General features: G+C 37.2%; 1 protein-coding gene across 21 annotated transcripts in view; it reads right to left on the bottom strand.

Moving 5' to 3' along the window:
• ZMYM2 (zinc finger MYM-type containing 2) overlaps positions 1–21,851 on the bottom strand; it is a 109,859-nt gene that overhangs the window by 23,055 nt on the left and 64,953 nt on the right. For 19 of the 21 annotated variants that reach the window (XM_051850065.2, XM_051850068.2, XM_051850066.2 and 16 more), the window contains 5 exons: positions 20,051–20,167; positions 17,354–17,504; positions 14,450–14,622; positions 3,220–3,385; positions 2,618–2,652 (listed from right to left, as the gene is read on the bottom strand). In XM_051850065.2, the coding sequence (XP_051706025.1) occupies positions 2,618–2,652; positions 3,220–3,385; positions 14,450–14,622; positions 17,354–17,504; positions 20,051–20,167 (642 nt within the window). Of the gene's footprint in view, positions 1–2,617; positions 2,653–3,219; positions 3,386–14,449; positions 14,623–17,353; positions 17,505–20,050; positions 20,168–20,733; positions 20,986–21,851 lie in introns of those variants that run through there. The other 2 variants (XM_070049125.1, XM_070049124.1) reach the window with 1 other exon arrangement.

The following is a 21,851-nucleotide window of genomic DNA, read 5'->3' as shown; positions in this document are numbered from 1 at the left end:
GGAGACCCCGATGAAGCTGCTGGCTCCTGGCTTCAGCCTAGTATAGAGCAGCTTTAGCTAGGGATTGAATGAAGGGGAAGAAAGCTCTCTCTTTCTCCAATTCTGACTTTCAAAATAAATATAGAAATATTTAAAAGAAAACAAACAAAAAAGAATTAGATGAGATCTCCAAAATCATGATGTCCTGGTATTGCTCAAAGCTGTGGAAGGATCACAAATAATGAAAATTATAGTAAAAAAAAAATCCCATCTGTTCAGTACCTGCTATACACAAGGGACCCATTATTACTTCATCCTCCTAACATCTTAAGAGGTACATCTTTTTATCATTCTCATTTAATATGTGAGGAAGCTGAGGCTCAGATATTATACAAACTGGCAAGGGTCACAGACCTAAAATTCTATAATTAGGATTCAAAAAAAATACATCAAAGGTCAAAGCCAATGTTCTTAACCACTATGCATACTGTATCTATGAGATCTAGATCAAAACAGCTACTGTGGGTTTATTATTTACTATATGACCACACTGAGGTGGAGAACAATGTCATCACTATTGTATAAATAATGAAACACGAGAAACATAGTGAAGTAAATTCCTCAAAATTACACAGCCAGGGGCCAGTGCTGTGACATAGTGGGTTAAGCTGTCGTATGCAGCCCAAGCATCTCAAATGGGTGCTGGTTTGAGTCTTGGCTGCTCAACTTCTGATCTAGCTCCCTGCTAATGCTCCTGGGAAAGCAGCAGACAATGGCCCAATTGCTTGGGCCCCTGTACCCACGTGGGAGACCTGGCTCCTAGCTAGCCTGGCCAAGCCTTGGTCATTGCAGCCATTTGGGGAGTGAATCAGCAGATGGAAGACCTCTCTTTTCTCTCTCTGTAACTCTAAAAAAATAAATGAATCTTTTAAAAAATTATGCAGCCAAACTCTCTCATCCTTTGAGGTTTATGGATGGGGAACTAAAAGATCCCACAAAATTTACAAAGAAAAGATGAGAGAGGGCTTTATAAGACAAAGGCAACAGCTGCAATGGAAAATTGACCTTCCTTTCCTACTAATAGTGCACCCACCCTCCATCTTTTTGTCATTGTAATATAGTTCAACGGATATAGGGAAAAAAATATTTAACATTGTGCTGGGAGATGGAGTTTCTTAAAGTTTTGTTCAAAAGCTTACATCTTTGAAACAAGGTTGGACTTACGGCTGCATAAAAACACAAAATAGGAATAATGATTTATCCTCTTTGCTGTGGATAAAAATGTCCGGTAGTAAAGTAGGATAACTCGGCTGCATAGTTGGTTCCAGGAACTCTCTTAGACACAACAATTCAAAGATGCCCAAGTCTCTCATATAACAAATGATATGGCATTTGCAAAGAATCTATACATCCTTCCATGACTTTAAATCATCTCTAAATTACTTATAAGGCCTACTTCTATGCAAATACTATGTAACTAGTTGTTACACTGTACTGTTTAGGGAATAATAACAAGAAAAATGTCTGTACATGCTCAGTACAGATGCAAACATTGTAGGCCTAACTTCACAGCACACAAATCAGAGGATGCAACCTGCTCAAATAAGTGTTGAGGAGAGACTGAGGGGCTGATGGCAGAGGCTGCAGCAGGGTGTGTTCGATGGATTCAGCATCATGCTTGTTTCATGGCAATTTCAAGATTTCATTTTTGCCATTTTGGTTATTTTCCTCTCAGTATTTTCAATCCTATATTGGTTCAATCAGTAGCTGTGAACCAGTGGATACAGAGAGCTGACTATATTAGTGATATTGGTTACATATTTGAATCACTTAAAAAACTTTTCAAAAATACAGAATTTCTGGGCTCAGGCCCAGGCATCTCAAGGTTTTACAATCCTGCCAGGTGATTTTAATGCATAGCCACAACAAGAACTGCCCCACAGGCTTTCTGTGTTGCTGTAAATAATCCTGAATGACGTCCCTTGCAAATGGAGGCCTGATATACCAATGTTTCGATACTGGTGATGAGTTTCAGGCACAGCATACACAGAGAGAGAGAAGGCAGTGCCTCACTGCTTTTAAAAGTGTGACAAAAGACCTACTGTAATGATACATATACATGGCAAATTTCAACCCAAAAACTCTTAAAATACTAGCAAAAAAGCAGAATTTAATGTATTACACAAAACACTAAATTTGAAATCTCATGAATCTTAGCTGCTAGCATAGATCTTCAGAGCTGTACTTGAGAAATGAATGTATAAAGCCATTAATAATGTGACCCAGACTATTTCAGTCTGATTTCCAATTGTTTTTACCAGTGATACCTTCTAAGCTTGTCCTAGGAAAAGATAACAGTCAATCATTTCATTCATACTATACCTATTGTCACAAAGATGCATCTATCAACTCAAATACTACATAGATGTCTCACTCCCATGTAAGAGGCTATAATTAATTCAATTTATTTTAGCCAGCATGTATGAAAGCCTCTGATATTAATACAATTCCACTGAATACCTCCACTGTCAAAAGAGGAAAGTAAAATACTTTAACAATTATAATCAGATCAAATTAAACTAATTACGTATCATATTATAAAAATCACAATTTAGCACTTCATTTAAGCAATACTTACTGTCACTTTGGTTCGGGACGTCTGACAACCCTGATCTAAAAAACAAATTTAAAATAAGACAAACATCACTTTCCTTAGAATTTTCTGTATCTCTATTTCTCAATTAAATTTCACTGCTTTCTAACAAATGTTACTGAAGGAAATATTTCAAACTATTTTTACTAAAAAAAAAAATCTCAAATTGGAATATAAAATTTGGAAACACAGAACTAAGTAAGTAGAATTAACCATTTGCTCACTTTGCCCCTTCTGAAAGTTCTTAAATAAAAAGTCACAGCTTTTAAGGGTTGCTGCTGTTATTCCCAATTATCCTGAGCATATACAACTTGCTAAAAATGGTTTTCATTTAAAATGAAAATTTTTTTTCAGGCCCTGTTTTTCAATTAGTATTTAATTTTTAAAAGGAAATACAAGGAAAAGCAATGCATCTATAAAACTATCATATAGGGTACTTAATCCAGAGTATCCAATGAATCTCAGGAAGAATTTGTTGTTAAATAATCTCCAAAATCAACTATACACTATCAATGCCCTGGATTCAAAACTAAGAAAATAAAGACTAATACACAGGGTTTTTCAATTACACCTAATTTATTACACACCATAATGTAAGTTTTCAGGTCCTTTCTGAGTGGTCATGTTGGGCTCATTTTGCTGACAGTAGAAACGTAATAAGCAATGTTGATCACAGAAATGTTTCATTTCGCCACGCCACTGCACTCGCTCCTTTAGAGTCCCTTGAGATTTACAACAGTCACATCTTGCAGCCTTAAAAAAAAGTTTCAGACATTAGAAGATTTAAAATATCACGTATGCATAACCATTTTAAAAGATTCTTCTAAAAGCTTATCTTTGAGGCTAGCACTATGGTGCAGCAATTAAGCTGTCACCTGCGATGCCAGCATCCCATGTGAGCGCCAGTTCTTAGTCTCTACTGCTCAACTTCCAATTCAGCTCCCTGCTAAAGCATTTGCGAAAGCAAAGCATGACCCAAGGGCTTGAAACAGCAAAGATGTCTCGCCCTCCCTCCTTTTTTTGTTTTTAAAGATTTATTTATTTGAAAGTCAGAGTTGCACAGAGAGAGGAGAGGCAGAGAGAGAGAGAGAGAGGTCTTCCATCGGCTTTCTAAAAAAAAAAAAAAACTATTTTCTCCAATTTATTATCACATATTAGCAAATGTAATATCTGATAAAGAAAAAAAAATTATAGGGGCTAGCACTGCAGCCCAGCAGGTTAAAGCCCAGCCTGCAGTGCCAGCATCCCATATAGGCACCAGGTCGAGTCCCAGATGCTCCACTTCTGATCCACCTCCCTGATAATTAATGCTCTTGGGAAAGCAGCAGAGGATGGGCCACGTCCTTGGACATCTGAGTACACAAGGGAGACCTGGAGGAAGCTTCTGGCTCTGGATCAGCCCAATTCAGTCCACTGCAGTCATTTGGGAAGTAAACCTCTCTATCTCTGCCTCTCTATAACTCTGCCTTTCATATAAATAAAAATAAGTAAAACTTAAAAAAAATTTTAAAAAGGAAAAACAGAATATGAAGCACAGACAATAAAATCAATAATAAATAAAAGTAGGTGGAAAATGAATCAATTAATCTAATTGACAAAGCACCTTTCTATATTTACCAGAAGTCAAAGGCCAGCGTTATAAAGATAGGATAAATAAAAGAACATCGGTAGATCAAACTATTTTAAAATAATTTTAGATCCATAATGATATACTCATGTAAGCTGACTACAATAATATTGAGAATTTCTGATTAATAAAGATTTCTCAGGCTAATTATCTAAGAACAGACCAATTCTGGGGGCTGCTGCTGCAACACAGCAGATTGGGTCACCACCAGCAGCACCAGCATCCCATATAGGTGCTGGTTCAAGTCCTGACTGCTCCACTTCTAAGCCAGCTCCCTGCTAATACACCTAGGAGAGCAGTGAAAGATGACCCACATGTCTGGGCTCCTGCCACCCATGTGGGAGACTTGAAAGAAGCTCCTGGCTAAGCCATGACTGTTGCGACCCCTTGGGGAATGAACCAGCAGGTGGAAGATCTCTCCCTCCTCTGTCTCTTTAAAAATCATAATTATCTTAAGAAAACCAATTTGACCTACATCTAGGCAAAGAATCAGCCCTAACTGGTCCATAATGTAATATTGGGAGCAGGGGGGACCCACTAACATTCACACATTACATTTTAGAAATTCCACTTTCCTTTATATTTGCTCATTTTCACTATTTCTTAACATCATAATCAGTGAAGGGACAAAAAGATGTGATTCATTTTAAACACTATGCTTTGAGAAACTACCATCTGGTTTGGCTGCCACCTTTGAAATTTTTGATAAAGTAATAAATATTGAGCATTCTGTAGTGCATACTAATTGTGGATGTGGTTTTTCCTTTATTACTCTAAATGAATCTAGAATTTCATAGTGCAGATTTTGAAATCTCTTTTTATATATCAAACGAATTCCATGAATAAACCACCACTGTTGAAATTCCTAGTCAGGGATGTCAGCAAATACCATTTTGGCAAACAGATCTTACATGACAAATACACCCTAAGATTAGAACACAGGCTTTTTCCCACCTCCAAGACAGGCATGTCTCCTGCTGAATAGATGTTAAATGAAGAATTGTAGCATGAATTACAACCACTCAGTGATTCCGATATTACACCTCTTGTAAAAAAAAACCTTGGAGCCCAAATTTTACATTGCTGGTAGTATTATGTGGTAAGCTCAGTAACATTAGCACAACTGAAGTCACATCTTACTCCATAGTAAAAAGTCCCTGTGTAAATTCTTACCAGCGAACTGCTCTAGAAATCACCACAGAAGTATTCCAAGGGGGTTGGCGCTGTGGTATAGCAGGTAAAGTAGTCGCCTGCTGTGCAAGCATCCCATATGGGTGCTGGTTCAAGTCCCAGCTACTCCACTTCTGATCCAGCTCTCTGCTATGTTCTGGGAAAGTAGCAGCAGATAGCCCAAGTCCTTGGGCCCGGGCACATGCATGGGAAACCCAGAAGCTCCAGGTTCTTGGCTTCACATCAGCCCAGCTCTGGCCACTGTGGTCATTTTGGGGTTGAGCCAGTGGATGGAAGACCCCTCTGCCTCTCTCTAACTCTGCTTTCAAATAAATAAATAAATCTTTAAAAAAAAAAAAAAAAAAGAGGGGCTGGCACTGTGGCACAGCAGGTTAAAGGCCCAGCCTGTAACGTTGGCATCCCACACGGGCAGCAATTCGGGTCCCGGCTGCTCCCCTTCCGATCCAGCTCCCTGTTATGGCCTGGGAAAGCAGTAGAAGTTGGCCCAAGGACTTGGGCCCCTGCACCCACATGGGAGACCTAGAAGAAGCTCCTGGCTCCGGGCTTTGGATCAGCGCAGCTCCGGCCAATGTGGCCAATTGGGGAGTGAACCATTGGATGGAAGACCCCCCCCCCCCTCTCTCTCTCTCTGCCACTCACTCCTCTGTGTAACTCTTTCAAATAAATTTATTTAATCTTAAAAAAAAAAAAAAAAAAGAAATGTTCCAGGATCCAATTCTTTTTTTCTCTTTCTATGAGTTATTCTCAAAGAAAAGACAAAAGCATAAATAAAGAAAATCTAGGGCAAGCGCTGTGGCACACAAAGTTAATCCTCTGCCTGTGGCTCCAGCATCCCATATAGGCAACAGGTTCTCATCCCGGTTGCTCCTCTTCTAGTCCAGTTCTCTGCTGTGGCCTGGGAATGTAGTGAAGGATGGCCCAAGTGCTTGGACTCTGCACCCACATGGGAGACCAGGAGGAAGCACCTGGCTCCTGGCTTCGGACTGGCGTAGCTCCAGCCATAGCAGCCATTTGGGGAGTGAATCAATGGAAGGAAGACCTTTCCCTGTGTCTCTCTCTCAAACTGTCTGACTCTACCTGTCAAATGAATACGTAAATAAAAATAAATATTATAATAATAATAATAATAATAATAATAAAGAAGATGGAAGTGGGAAAAGGGAAGACCTTTCTCTTTGTCTCTCTCTTTCACTGTCTAAATCTGCCTGTCAGGAAGAAAAAAAAAAAAAAGATGGAAGTAGAGCTAGCACATTGATGTAGTAGCTTAAGCATCTGCCTGTGGTAGCCCATGAGTACTGGTTCAAGTCCCAGGTGCTCCACTTCTGGATCTTCCTGGGAAAGCAAAAGATGGCCCAAGTAACTGGCCCACTGCACCCATGTGGGAGATCTGGAAGAAGCTCCTGACTTCAGGTTGGCCCAACTAAGGCCATTGTGGCTATTTAGGAATTGAACTCTGCCTCTCAAGCAAATAAATAAATCTTAAAAAAAAAAAAAAAAAAAAAAAAGGAAGTGAACATAATTCTGAATAGAGGAAGTAAAAAGCAAAAGTAAACCTGCGCAGAAACTATCTCAAAGAATCTGATATAAAAACCCAATGCTTTATATCTCCTCCCTATAATTTTTACAACGGCGCTTCGAAATGAGTACTGGAGGGGCCAGCACTGTGGTATAGCCGGTAAAGCCACTGTCTGCAGAAATGGCATCCCATATAGGTGCCAGTTCAAGTCCTGGTTGCTCCACTTCCAATCCAGCTCCCTGCTGATGTACCTGGGAAAGCATCAGAAGATGGCCCAAGTACATGGGCCCCTGTTCACAATTGGGAGACTCAGATGAAGCTTCTGGCTCCTGGCTTTGGATCAGCCCAGGTCCAGCCATTGTGGCCACTTGTGGAGTGAACTAGTGGAAAAAAAGTGGATCTCTCTCTATCTCTATCTCCCCCGCCCCCCGCTTCCTCTCTATAACTCTGACTTATCAACTAAATAAATAAATCTTAAAAAAATAAAAAAGTGGGTACTGAGAATTAAGGTCCAAAAGATAAATAACTAAGGTCAAATATTAAAGAGACAGGATTCAAAGCAGACAACTCCAGTCAAAACTTGGGCTTCAGGGCAGCCACCTGGCATGGCAGTTACATTGCTGCTTGGGACACATACATCTCATACCAGAGTGCCGGCTCTACTTCCAACTCCAGCTTCCTGCTAATGTGCTCCCTGGGAGGTAGCAGGTGATAGCTCAAGTAGATTGGTTCCTGCAGTAAACGTGGGAGACTGGGATTGAGTTCCTGCCTCCTGGCTTCAGTATGCTCCCTCATTTGCTGTTATGGGTATTTGAGCAGTAAACCAGTGGATGGGAGCAATTTTACTATCTCTCAGCACAACCCCATGCCATCTAATAACAAAAAGAGTAAGACCTGAATTTTATCCTGTATACTAAGTTATAAAGAAAATGAAAAGACAAAATGAGTTACCATAAATGACTAAGTAGTAAAACTCTGAATCAAAATAAAATACTGTAAGAAGGCTCTCAATTTAATAGCAAAAACATAAATTCAAGTTATTCCAAGTACTACTAACTAACTCGTAGCATATAATACGTCCATTTATATAATAATTTAGAAGGTCAAGGTCATAAAACTAAACATTTCACAAAAAGAATCTGAACAATCAAATCACCTCATCATTCTGTAATTACTGACACTTGGTTTTTGCAGAAACAATACGTGAAGCTCCTTTCTTCCAGAATGTTCAAAACAAATTTAGATGACTTTTCTTTATCCAAACAACAAAGGACAAGATTAATGCCAATTTACAAATGGAAACCAAATTTTTCAGGCTGAAAAGGAGAGTAAGAATTCAATACTAATAAATGCATGCTTAAAGCCATAATCAAAATTTTGGAAGGTTGTGAACTTTTGTTTGTTTGTTTCCTTGACATCCACTCATGCAACATGTTTGGAACTGAGATAAATTATGATGAAAAATTAAAAGCATTGTAAATGACTACCATTCCAGACCAAAAAACAATTCCACTCCAACTTCCAGCCTAGCCCCATCCATGAGAGAATATTTAGCAAAGCTTGACATAAGTCTCCAATTTAAAAATAGTACATCATCATCTATTTCACGGTTTCCTTGTATCATGGTAAATCAAGAATTGTTTGTGAATTCGAAAACTCTAATCCAACTTACCAGCTAAACAGAAGTATATATTACTTTTCAAAAGCTGATAAAAAGGTCATTTGGTCTATATTGACAATCTTTTGTATTTCATAGATAGTTTCAACTCCTCATTTCTGATTAATACATGGGTATACATATTTACAATTTTCCTATCCATTTTTTCTCCATTTCAACAAACCTAATTTTGTAGGGAATGGGAGGGACTATCAATACAAATGAAATAGTGGTATTTTACAGACATTTTTAAAATAATTTTTTTACAACTTCCCAATGTAGCTATCCTGAGTCAAAGGAAATGATTCACTGCCTCCAAAAAAAGATTTCAGTGATAAAACAGTAGGTTACTGGGTACAATGCAAAGCATTCCAAAAAGCACACTTAACGAGAGAATATTGGGCACTATTTCTAACATTAATTTCAAAAACAATTTTCTAAAAATCAATACACCTAAGCAGTTTAGAAACAAAAAATTTTTAAGATTAATTTTATTTATTTGGTAGAGGGACAGGGATCTTCCAGGAGTCTGCTGGTTCACTATTCAAATGGCCACACAGCCAAGGCTGGACCAGCCAAAAGCCAGAAGCCTGGCACTCCTCTGTTTCTTGCACATGGGTGGCAAGGGCCCAAGTACTTGAGTCATCTGCTGCTGCTTTCCCAGGTTCATTATCAGGGAGTTGTATCTGAAGCAGAGCAGCCAGGACTCAAACTAACATTCTGATATAGGATGCCAGCATGGCAAGCAGGTCCTTAACCTGCTGTACCACAATGCTGGCCCCCAAAGAAAAAATTTATATGTTTAATTATCAGTTAAAATTCGTAAGTCACACTATTACAGGATATTCATATTAAAGAATTTATTATTTTCATTATTCACTCTAATGGTATATAAAATAAGTAAAAATTTGTGCTAACAAACTGCAGTCTGAAGTTGAAAGTTTAAAAGAAAAGCTTAGTTCTATTAAAAATATGGTCACATACAGCTGGGAAACAGTGAATGTTCTGAAGTATTATCTTTAACATATTAACAAACATTTTAGCTATTATTTCATTTCAACGTTAAATCCTTTTCTTTGAAAAATCTTAAACATACAAAAATTTAAATAACTATCCTCCCACTTAGCTTTTCACATTATGCCTGGAAACAATCACTTTAAGGAAACATCTATCTACTTCCTTCCAAAAAGTTATATAGAAGAAGAAAAAGATATTAATCTTATTCTCAGAATGTTCTGGCTGCATGATGTCAAAGATTTTTTTATTCTAATTTGAAATATTTAATAAGCCTCTATTGTAAACTCAGAGCAAGCTATTACATGGGCCAAAAAACACATATCATTCAAAATAATCAAGTAAAAGAAATATAAACAGATTTTTGAAGCACAGTAAATATTTAAATAAAAATGTAAAAATTATATATACTCTTTTTAGTTTCTCAGTATGAAACACAAAGATAAGACAAAGTAAGAATATTGTGTACAGCAAATGCTCATGACTAAACTTAGAATAACAACAGTTGAATTGGCTGGCTCTTGTTTTTGAGGTTTACCTATGAAGTACTTCTGTTGAGGAGTTTGAAGTTTATATACCTAAAGTTGGATTTACTTGTAAGGGTCAGTATTTTTAATAGGGTAAAATTTAAAATTTTGAATATTTAAAATAAAAAGATAAACTACAGAATGAGTACATTTATAAAGAACATATATTTAGTAGAGAGTTAATTTACCCTGTTCTCAAGGTGATGATCCTGGTGATAGTGGCAGCAAACAGAAGGGATTTTTGAGAGGTATAAGAAAATAGAGGGATCAGCACTGTGGAGCAGCGGGCTATGTTGCTGCCTGAAATGCCGGCATCCCCGCATTAGAAAACTGATTCAAATCCTGCCTACTCCACTTCCAATCCATCTTCCTGCTAATGTGCTTGGGAAAGCAGAGGAAGATGGTCCAAGTACTTGGGCCCCTGCCACCCATGTGGGAGATCCAGATGCTGAGCCTCTGCCACCATTTAGGAAATAAATCAGCGGATGAAAATCTCTCTCTCTCTCACCCTGAGATACCAATTAAGTAAATAAATCATACTTCCAAAAAATACAGTGAAAACCAGGTAGGATAAACTTGCTCTTTGATTTCAGTAATAGCTGCTTAAAACAGAGGTTAGGGAGATTAGGAAGAGGCAACTCTTCAGAAGTTGTATTGCATAGAAAAATCAGAATTGTTATTTGTTTTATAAATTGCTACCATCTGGCCGGCGCCGCGGCTCACTAGTCTAATCCTCCGCCTTGCGGCGCCGGCACACCAGGTTCTAGTCCTGGTTGGGGCGCCAGATTCTGTCCCGGTTGCCCCTCTTCCAGGCCAGCTCTCTGCTGTGGCCAGGGAGTGCAGTGGAGGATGGCCCAAGTGCTTGGGCCCTGCACCCCATGGGAGACCAGGAGAAGCACCTGGCTCCTACCTTCGGATCAGCGTGGTGCCCAGCCGCAGCGCGGCGGCCGCGGCGGCTATTGGAGGGTGAACCAACGGCAAAGGAAGACCTTTCTTTCTGTCTCTCTCTCTCACTGTCCACTCTGCCTGTCAAAAACAAAAACAAAAACAAAAACAAACAAACAAAAAAAATTCCTACCATCTGACAAAAATCTGCTTACCTTTATTCCTGAGATTAGCAAAATATGTAGTAATGCAATTGTGTATATGTTATGTTATATAATTTCTTTTTTTTTTTTTTTTTTTTTGACAGGCAGAGTTAGACAGTGAGAGAGAAAGAATGGTCTTCCTTACGTTGGTTCACCCACCAAATGGCCACTACAGCCAGCACTGCGCTGATCTGAAGCCAGGAGCCAGGTGCTTCTTCCTAGTCTCCAATGCGAGTGCAGGGCCCAAGCACTTGGGCCATCCTCCACTACCTTCCAGGGCCACAGCAGAGAGCTGAACTGGAAGAGGAGCAACCGGGACAGAACCGGTGCCCCAACCGGGACTAGAACCCAGAGTGCCGCGGCACTGGCTGTTATATAATTTCTTATTTAAAATCTTCAAGCAATGAATGGCAAAAATATGTTCATTATGCAGAAGGTTTACATTAAACACAATTATATAATTATAACTAGATACTAAACTAATTTATTTTTATATATTCTGAAACATACCATTTCACTGAATTTTTATTCAGCTAACCACAGTCTTTTGTCAAAAAGCATTATTTTTGCTTCCTCAACAAAGAGGCCAACAGATTTCTCCATTTTAATTAAAAATAATATAAAACAGGAAGTACTGAAACAAAAGAAAGCCAAACACATTTACTGTGTGCTGTGTACAAAAAACAAAATCCACCAACAGATTAATTTAAAATATTAAAATTGTAAGATTCAGAATCAGGCAGAAATCTTCATAATCACGTTCCTAACAACTTCTGTCTCAAACATTAAGATAATAAGTATAAGAATACAATGTGATTTCCAAATTGGTGGTCATTAAATAGCTTTATTGTTGTGACAGTATTCGAAACCTTTTTTTTTTTTTTTTTGACAGGCAGAGTGGACAGTGAGAGAGAGAGACAGAGAGAAAGGTCTTCCTTTGCCGTTGGTTCATCCTCCAATGGCCGCCGCAGCCGGCGCGCTGCAGCCGGCGCACTGCGCTGATCCGATGGCAGGAGCCAGGTGCTTCTCCTGGTCTCCCATGGGGTGCAGGGCCCAAGCACTTGGGCCATCCTCCACTGCACTCCCGGGCCACAGCAGAGAGTTGGCCTGGAAGAGGGGCAACCGGGACAGAATCTGGCACCCAGACCGGGACTAGAACCCGGTGTGCCGGCGCCGCAAGGCGGAGGATTAGCCCAGTGAGCCGCGGCGCCAGCCCGAAACCATTTTTGAAGATTTATTAATTTCTTTATTTGAGAGGTAGAGTTACAGAGAGTGGGAGAGACAGAGAGAGGTCCTCCATCCACTAATCCACTCCCCAAATTGCCGCCAATGGCTGGAGTTGGGCTGATCTGAAGCCAGGAGCCAGGAGCCTCCTCCAGGTCTCCCGTGTGGGTGCAGTGTCCCAAGAACTTGGGCCATCCTTTCCTGCCCTCCCAGGTGCATCAGCAGAAAGCTGGACTGGAACAGGAGAAGCCAGGACTTGAATCAACACCCACATGGGATGCCAGCGCAGGAGGTGGAAGCCCAACCTACCATGCCACACCACCAGTCTCTCAAAACAATTTTTCAAAAACAAAACTTCCTAAACCATGGGGAAAAAGGTGCATTTATGTGTGTTAAACTAAAATTAAGCTTCAAAAGCCAAAGTAACATTTTTCTGAGGGATTTCTCAAAATGTCATCTACAATACCACAAAATGTTGGTTCGGACGAGAAGGAATCCATGTTAGAGAGAGTAAAGTTTGTCCTCTGTGTACTTTTAAAATTTAACCTAAAGTTGAAGGCTTAAATCATTGGGAATCCAAAGTAAAATAATAAAGCAACTTTTTTAAAAAAGTAAATGCCAAACTTTTTAGCTAATTATTTTACTTCTGACAATTAAGGAAGTATCTTCTTTTAATTTACAAAATCCTAGTTAGCATATTGAGTTGTAGATATTCAAAAAATGATAAACTCTCCTAGCAGTATCATTTTAACCTTAATCATGAAAAGTAAAATAAATAGTATTATTCTCCATCTTTCAACCTTTCTATTTTCATTCTTTATAGATATCTCATAATTTGGATGTTACTATCAAGCCTATTTTCACATGCTTTATAATTTTATTCACAATGAAGCTCCAGCCCTGAGACAGTTTCCATGTTATTGACACAGGAATTAACAACTGTTTCTTGGGTAATATCTGACTACCCAACATCCATATTTATACCCCACATTTTCTTATCCAGAAACATACTAATGCAATGAACTAAAAGGAATTTATCTTTACTTTTAAAAACATGGATTTTAAAAACATACATACACACAGTTTCAAATGAAATGTTTTAAATCTCTATTAAGTATCTTCCCCATTTCAAAGTCTCCAAAATTAAAAAATTAAAAATGAAAATACCTGGATTCATTACCGGACTCCAGATTTCTGCTAATGCTGACCCTTGGAGGCAATGGTGATGACCCAAGGAATTGGGTTCCTACCATCCACTCATATGAGCAAACTCGACTGAGTACCCAACTCCAGGCTTTAGCCCCAACACAACTGTAGGCAGTTGGTTAATCAACCAGTGAATAGAAGTGAGCTCTCTAATAATTTTTTTAAAGATTTATTTATTATTTTGAAAGTCAAGAGTTACAGAAGAGACAAGGAGAAAGAGAGATCTGCTATCCTCTGGTTCACTTCCCAAATTAATGACCAGTGCTGGATGAGGCTGATGCCAGGAGCTTGATCCAGGTCTCCCACATGTCTGGCAAGGGCCCAAACACATGGATCATCTTTCTCTGCTTTTCCCAGGCCATTAGCAGGAAGCTAGACTGGAAGTGGAGCAGCTGGGACACGAACTAGTGCCTACATGGGACACCAGCATCACAGGCAGTGGCGTTACTCACTACATCGGCCCCTCAAATAATTTTTTAGTAAGATAAAGAAACAGCAAATTTAGGGAAATAATCCATTTGATTAAACTACATTTATTGAGTATAGGTGTCTCTTCGTCTTTAGTATTGCATAACTTTTTTTTTTTAAGAAAGTGAAAATTCTACTTAAAGTTTTAAACAATGAACTGAAAAGATAGTATAACTGAGGCTAGGCCTAAAATGTATACATTTTAAAAATAAATGGGTCACCATATTGATAATGGAAATAGCTAAAGTTTTTTAAGACTGCTCAAATGGCTGCCATAGTGAAAATCTGGAGTTACTTGCCTTATAATACCAATCCTGAAATTTCTTACAGCAGTCTTCACTGCAGAAATCTCTCACTACACCATCAAGTTCTTTAGTTGCACCCTTCTTACAGAGCTGAGAACAATAGTTGCAAGTAACGCATCTCAATCCTAAACGTCTGGCAAAGTCCTGTTTGTACAATAGTTTGCAGCCTGAAAAATACAAGATTTAAATATTAAAACAAAAAAATCAAAAACTAATTATTGAGCTGACACAGATCTTCTAGATCGAGTTGATTATTAGCTTTAGAAAGCATCCTATATATTTAAATAAAGTTATCTTTTGTTGCCTGACCAAAGCTGGAAAAACTATAGATCAACATCAACCTGTAAAAACTGGAACAGAAGATGAATACTAGATAATATTTTCTAGCATGTGGTTTCAAATACTTTTTTAAGACATTAAAATCTATTAAAGTGTTTTAACTGTTTTCATTGTTCTGTCTAGTAAAATCTTGCAGTATAAGAATAAGCACACCACAAATAGATATTTTAGAGAAACCAAACAATGTAGACTGCTAAATAAAATAAACTTACAGAAATCTTCAGCTAAGTAGATACTGTAGCCAAATTTTCCAGCTTACCTCACCCTTCAGGGAAGTAAAACTGGTTTATGGATTTTTTCAAAGAAAATATTTGCTCATCTCTTCCTTAAGAAAATATTTCTTCTACCTACTAAGTAAATATGTTATTTTAAATATCTTTACATATCTATTTTATTTATTCCCTAAAATATCTATGAGGATTAAATAAATACTCTTCCATGCCTTTACTCTTGCTGGGTCATATAAGTAGAATGACTTATAATGTCTCATCAATCTTTGTAATAAGGAGCTCAAATTACAATGCCACCAGAAACACTGCATCTTGAAACTAATTTTAAGAACATGAATTACAATTGTTTTCCATATAATTTATCTGAATCACTTATGTATATGAACTTATACATAAGTGTATATGTATACCTTGAAATATACTGTAAAACATTTTGAAAAATTTATCTTTGTTGCTTTATGCAACCAGGTTTTGTTGATAATTTTTAATATTTTATTTTCTTATTTCAGATAGGTCCTACAAGAGAACTAGGTGCAGTAAAAGAAAGCAAAAGCCATATCTAACAAGAAAAGTTGTATGAATTTAACTTTTCATTATCTATCTAAACTTTCAAGTTTCACCAGTTGAAAATTATGCTATTTACTAACCACTATCTATCCATTTTTGTAAAATCCATATACAGTGATGTACTATAAACTAAATATTTTAGCCAACAAGAGACCACATATAGAACAGTGGTCCTGTAAGATTATATTGTCTAGTAACATAACTATTTTAGATGGTCTAAATACACTCGATGATGTTCATAAAACAATTGAGATGCATTCCCCAGATTTCACACTGTTAAATGATGCATGACTGTAATCTAAATAGCACAAAATCATATATGTATGCAATTAGTATCAATGTGTTCAGACTTATCAATCAATAAGATTGTCATTACACAAAAATTCAGGTATAGGAAGATAATTAAATTAATTCAGAATCAATTTTTCCAATGAGACATTTTTAGGATTTGTCACTTGCACGGTTTGGCTCTTAAATAACAGTAAAATGTGATTACCTTTAATTCCAGGTAAAAATGTACTAATTAAACCTAAATAGGATGCCTTGGTTTATAGACAGCACACTCTTACATATATAGTTTTTTATCACATGTGGAAAGTACTAACAGAGACACTAACTGAATGGATTCATAAATCTTTTATTTTTGCTGCCATTCCCTACCACTACCGGCATTAAGGATTTCTCTTACCCCAAACTAGAGTAGAAATCTATAGAAAAAGTAGATCCAAAAAAATTTTTTTAATTCCACATTGGAAAAATAACAGGTGAAGACAGCAAATAGGAAAGCTGGTGGAAGTTCAGTGACAAGGGCCAAAGAAAGAACAGAAACTGAAAGCCAGCTTAGAATTTGATATGACATTTGGGGAATAGAAAAAATAACAAAAGCCCAAAACCCATAGTTACGATCTTGGTTCCTATCACTGGAGAAGTACATTTAGAACTAGAGTTCCTTCTATAATCTGCATCCTAGAATCACAGCAGCAAAAGTATAGATGAGAAGAAAGAAAATCCTTGAATGTTTTCCTGATATCCCAAACTGAAACTTTAGAAGCATTTTCCCATTGTAGTACTGCTACAGGAAACATATTGAGTATCCTTTATCTGAAATGCTTGAGACAGCAAGTATTTTAGACTTCAGGGTTGGTTTTTTTTAGATTTTGGCATATTTGCATAGACTACCAACTGAATAGCTCTGACCTAAAGACCATAAAAGCCCCAAAATCGAAAACATTTTAAGAATCATGTTAGCAGTAAGAGATTTTCTATATTCAGATTTTTGGAAGGCAGCTATGCTCACCACTAAACCACAACGCCGTTTATTTTCAGATTTTTGGATTAGGATGTTCAATCTGTTCAATTAGGAATGTTCAATTACTGAAAACCTGTGCAGGTTAAGCAGTAAAGAGAGCAGGGAAAAATGGAGCTAACGGGAAGCCATTCTCATCTATTTGGAAAACCAACTTTCAAATCACAATGTGTAGGCTTAGAGATGACATGGTATAATAACAATGCTTTAATTTAATTTTCAGAACTTCCTTTTAATGGAAAAAAAGAGGTTACCCAATTTTTAGAGTCTTAGAGATCTACAGAAACATACAAAATCACAAAGCAAGTCAGTAGAAAGGTGAACTTAATTTTTTTAGTTCAGCTACATTAAAATTGGCAGCTACTCTGGACATATACTTATGTATTTTAGAAATATTTTGGCAAAAAAACATTAAATATCAATAAAAGTTATGAACAACACTGTATATACACTTGCCTTCACTACAGAAAGGTCTCTTAACGCCAGAGAAATTTACTGTTTCATGAAGAGTCTTCTCCTCTTGACAGTATTCGCAATATGTAACTATGCAATGCAACTTCTTATAGTCATCTGAACAAGTTTTGCTGCAGAACTGATGCACTTTGTTCTAAATGCACAATGGGAACCTTGGTAAGTAAATGACAACCACCTCAAGAACACGTTTAAGAAATAAACAAGCCACTTTTACAGAAACAAAGTTAAATCATTTACCTACTTAATGTGATGATCCTTTGGGACATACTTGCTATGGTACATGGACACCTAGTTTAACCAGTTCACTGCTAAATGTAAATAGTGCCACAGAACTCAACACTATTAACTACTCTGAAATTACTCAGTAAAAGCAAAAGTATCACTAAAATAAAATGGCAGTTTGATATTGCTAAGAGAATTAGAGAAATGGGGAAAAAGCAATGGGAAATATAACACAGGTAAGCAAAGATGAGAAGTATGACAGCAATAACATTTTCAGTCAAAAAAAAAATTCCTTGTTGAGGACAGGCAAGTAGGTTCAATCACATTCCTATTACACCTAACAGATCTATCATGGATAAAAGTATTCAATTTGGTGCCATCACACAGTATGCTACTGAACTTGAGACTGAGTTGGTTCCCTTAAATAGAACATGGCTAGAACTTTAATTCTTCTGTAACCAAAGTTATTTCACAATAACCAAAGCTACTTTTCAAACATAAGAATACTTCATAAAAGTTCATGGAATATGGAATAAAAAGTACAAAATGTAGAAAATCCATTCAGTTTTCATAACACACTTTTTTCCATGAACTTTTTGAATATTCCTCATATCCAGCCAAGCAGTGATGAACAATTTAAAACTTCCAAGAAAGCAGGCTCTAAAACCCAAATTATTGTGAAGACAGACTAAACCTAAAACATAGTAAAGACAGCTGAAGACCAGAATAAAGACAGTGACAAAATACAGGAATCAACTCAACTAATAAGGCTATCATTAGGTGAAAGCTGCCGCATGATAACTAACTGGCAACAGAAAAAGGCAACAAGGGAACTACAACTGTCAACCATGGAGTAAGAAACTCCAATCTCCTGAGGTGCGTTCAACTCTCATTCAGTATGACAGTCTCTCAACTGCTTCCAACACTTAACCTTCATGTTAACAAAAACAACACAGCAACAAGGCTACAAAAGTGGTGCAATACTGACACATTCTTGCTGGAAAGGACCTCATTTTCATCTAGGATGGTCAAAATTCAATTTATGCAGGATCTTCATTTCCTACATGACACTATTCCATGTGCTTGCTAATGGATTTCCTTACTCATTCTCTTTTGAGATTTATTTATTTATTTCAAAGCCAGAGTTGCAGAGAGAGAGAAGGAAAGAGACAGCGAAAGAGATCTTCCGTTCACTAATTTACTCCCCAATTAGCTGCAACTGTCAGAGCTGCACCGATAAGAGGCCAGGAGCCAGGAGCTTCTTCTGGGTTTCCCACATGGGTGCAGGGGCCCAAGCACTAGGGCCATCTTTCACTGCTTTCCCAGGCAAATCAGCAGAGAACTGGACCAGAAACAGAACGGCTAGAACCTGAACAGGTGCCCATATGGAATGCCAGCACTGCAGGCCATGGCTTAACCCGCTGTGTCACAGTGCCAGTCCTTACTTGTTCTCATTTCATTTCTTTCTTCTCTTACTAGGCATCCAACATTATTCCTGCTCTTGCTGAAACAGGGTTATTATTCACAAGAAAATCATCACTGGATGCCAATAGCAGTCTCAAAGGATGACTGGTTTAAATGCTCTGGAGATAGCACCAAACTAAATAAGCTAAAAATTTTCCAGGCAGTAAGGTGTTAAGATAATGAAATTTCATATTTCCAAAGTACTTTAGAAATCACAGTCCAATTCTGGGTATGAGCTTTTTAGCCTACAACTTACATACTGAGGGATTTGCCACGACACTAATAAATTTTGACCCATGAATAGTCTGTTAGTACTAACTACATCTTGTATACCATTTTATTACATATTCCATGCCTCATATCCCTACTCTAGCCGTTCCAAAAAAAAAAAAAAAAAGTGAAAAGAAATAATGGCCAAAGTGAGTATAGCTCAAGAAAGCAACAGGTAACCAGTAACCCAAGCCATCTATCTATCCATGACTGCTCCCTTAATGGAAACAAAACCCAGTGCTCAGAGTAGCAGCTAAGAGCAAAGTAAATTAGTAAACTTGTAAAAGTTAGCACTCTTATTTAAATAAAAGAAACTTTTATTGGGATAAGGCTCTCTTATTTCATTAAAACACAATGTGGTATATATGACTAAGAAATTCTCACTTTTACAAGTACTGGTGACAGAAGATATTATACTTCACAGGTAGTATTTAAAAGGACAGGAGGAAAAACAATTTACAGTCACACCAGGGACCCTAGCTAAAGATAACAGCATCCTGTATAACTACTATGAATATATTCTGAGTATGACATCAATGATTTTTGTCTAATCTGCAAAGAAACAGATCTTCTGTTGGTTTCACAGCCATAAGAAAGCAAATAATCCATTCTTCACAAAACCTGAAAAGCTTGTTCCTATCTACTAAAAAGGAAATATTATAGGTAATTCACCAGACTTTTCATTTTAGCACTAAATAATATATGTAATAAAACATGACTTACCTCCCATTCCAAGATTTCCGGTTTTGAACAAAAGGAATTCTTGCAGTAGTTGCATTTCAACTGAATATCACTTGGTGCTACAAACTGACCATTGGGAGATGACTGCATGCTTAAAGCCTGGGAAAAAAAACAAAATATATGTAGCTCATATATATTTTAGAATTTCTACTTGTGACTACTGTTAAATGTGTATTATCTCTAGAAAACAATATGTATATAAATATTTTTCATCATATAAAATTACATTTCTGAATTTTATATTTAAAATTATAGTGGCATTCTAAGTTAGTTTTATAAAATCAAAATTCAATATTTTTACAGGATTAACTATTATTCACCAAAAATACCAAAAACAGTATGAAAAAACCTTATAGTACAACTATGGATTTTTTTTTACTTAAAGCAAATATAAGTAAACAATAGGAAGCTTGCCAAATTCTGAACTAGCACATGAAAGTTTAAAAACATTTGCCACCTATTGCCCTCTCCAATAACCATAAGGCATCTAATTTTTAAACAATTTGTCCCACAGTATCATTGTCACATTTTCACTCCAAGTCCATCACTGAAAACCTATATTACTTTTTAAAATTTTACAGTCCTTCAACAAAGTTAGAGAGAAAGAAATTCATACTAGGAATTTTTTTTAAATAAAATAAGGTAAGATAGGATATAAGCAAATATGGACTTTAAAAGTATTTTTTATTTTTTAAAAAAGTTATTTATTTATTTGAAAATCAGCGTTACAGAGAGGACAAGACAGAGACAAAGAGAAACAGAGAGAGGTCTTCTATCCACTGGTTCACCCCTCAAATGGCCCCAATGGCCAAGGCTGTGCCAGGAGCCAGGAGCTTCATCAGGATCTCCCTTATAGGAGCAGGAGACCATTCATTTGGACCATCTTCCACTGCTTTCCCAGGTGCATCATCAGGGAGCTGGATAGGAAGTGGACAGCTCAGACTTCCATATGAACTGTGCCCAAATGGGATGCTGGTGCCACAGGCAGTGGCCTCACCCACGATGCCATAGCACCAGCCCCTGAGTTTTTTAATATTCCTAAACACAGTAGTGAGTACAATGCTATTTAATGATCATTCTTTACAACTCTATTACAAATTATATATAATTATATATGTATGTAATACAATGGTGAAAGAAACCTTTATGTTTAAAACTCCTAAAGAGAACACATTTATGAAAAATAAAACATATATATTTGACATTTACATTTACTAAGAATAACTTTTTAAAACAAAAATCAACATGACCATTAGAGATTCCAAAATTTTGAAACTTTCCATTAAAGTTAACTATTCTTTCAAATCAAATGGAATATGTTTTAGTCTGAATGTTTGTAATCCCCCAAAATTCATATTGAAATCCTAAACCTTGAGGTAGGGGCACTTGGGGCGATCAGATTACAACTCACCCTCATGATCTAAGTGAGGTTTAGATAATCTGAGAGAAGCTGGGGGAGCATATTTGCCCATTCTACCATGTGAGGGTACAGGGAAAAGATACCATCTATGGGAAAAGGTCCTCAACACACACAAATCTATCAGAGCCTTATCTTATCCCTCCCTGTCTCCAGGACTGAGAGAATCCCAGTCTAAGGTATTATGTTACAACAGTCTAAATGGACTAAGAGAACACTATCCTATCACCTGTGCAGACATTCTGCTGAGGCGGGCTACAAACTTATCTGGACATAATTCTCAAAATTAAGAGCCTAAGTTATTCTTTAAAATATTAATGTAAACATACACAGAGGGGCTCATTAAATCATAGGCAATATAAGTTT

The sequence above is a fragment of the Oryctolagus cuniculus genome, chromosome 9 (assembly GCF_964237555.1).
Source record: "Oryctolagus cuniculus chromosome 9, mOryCun1.1, whole genome shotgun sequence".
Classification (NCBI taxonomy): Eukaryota; Metazoa; Chordata; class Mammalia; order Lagomorpha; family Leporidae; genus Oryctolagus; species Oryctolagus cuniculus.
This window is presented reverse-complemented; position numbering and strand designations above follow the sequence as displayed.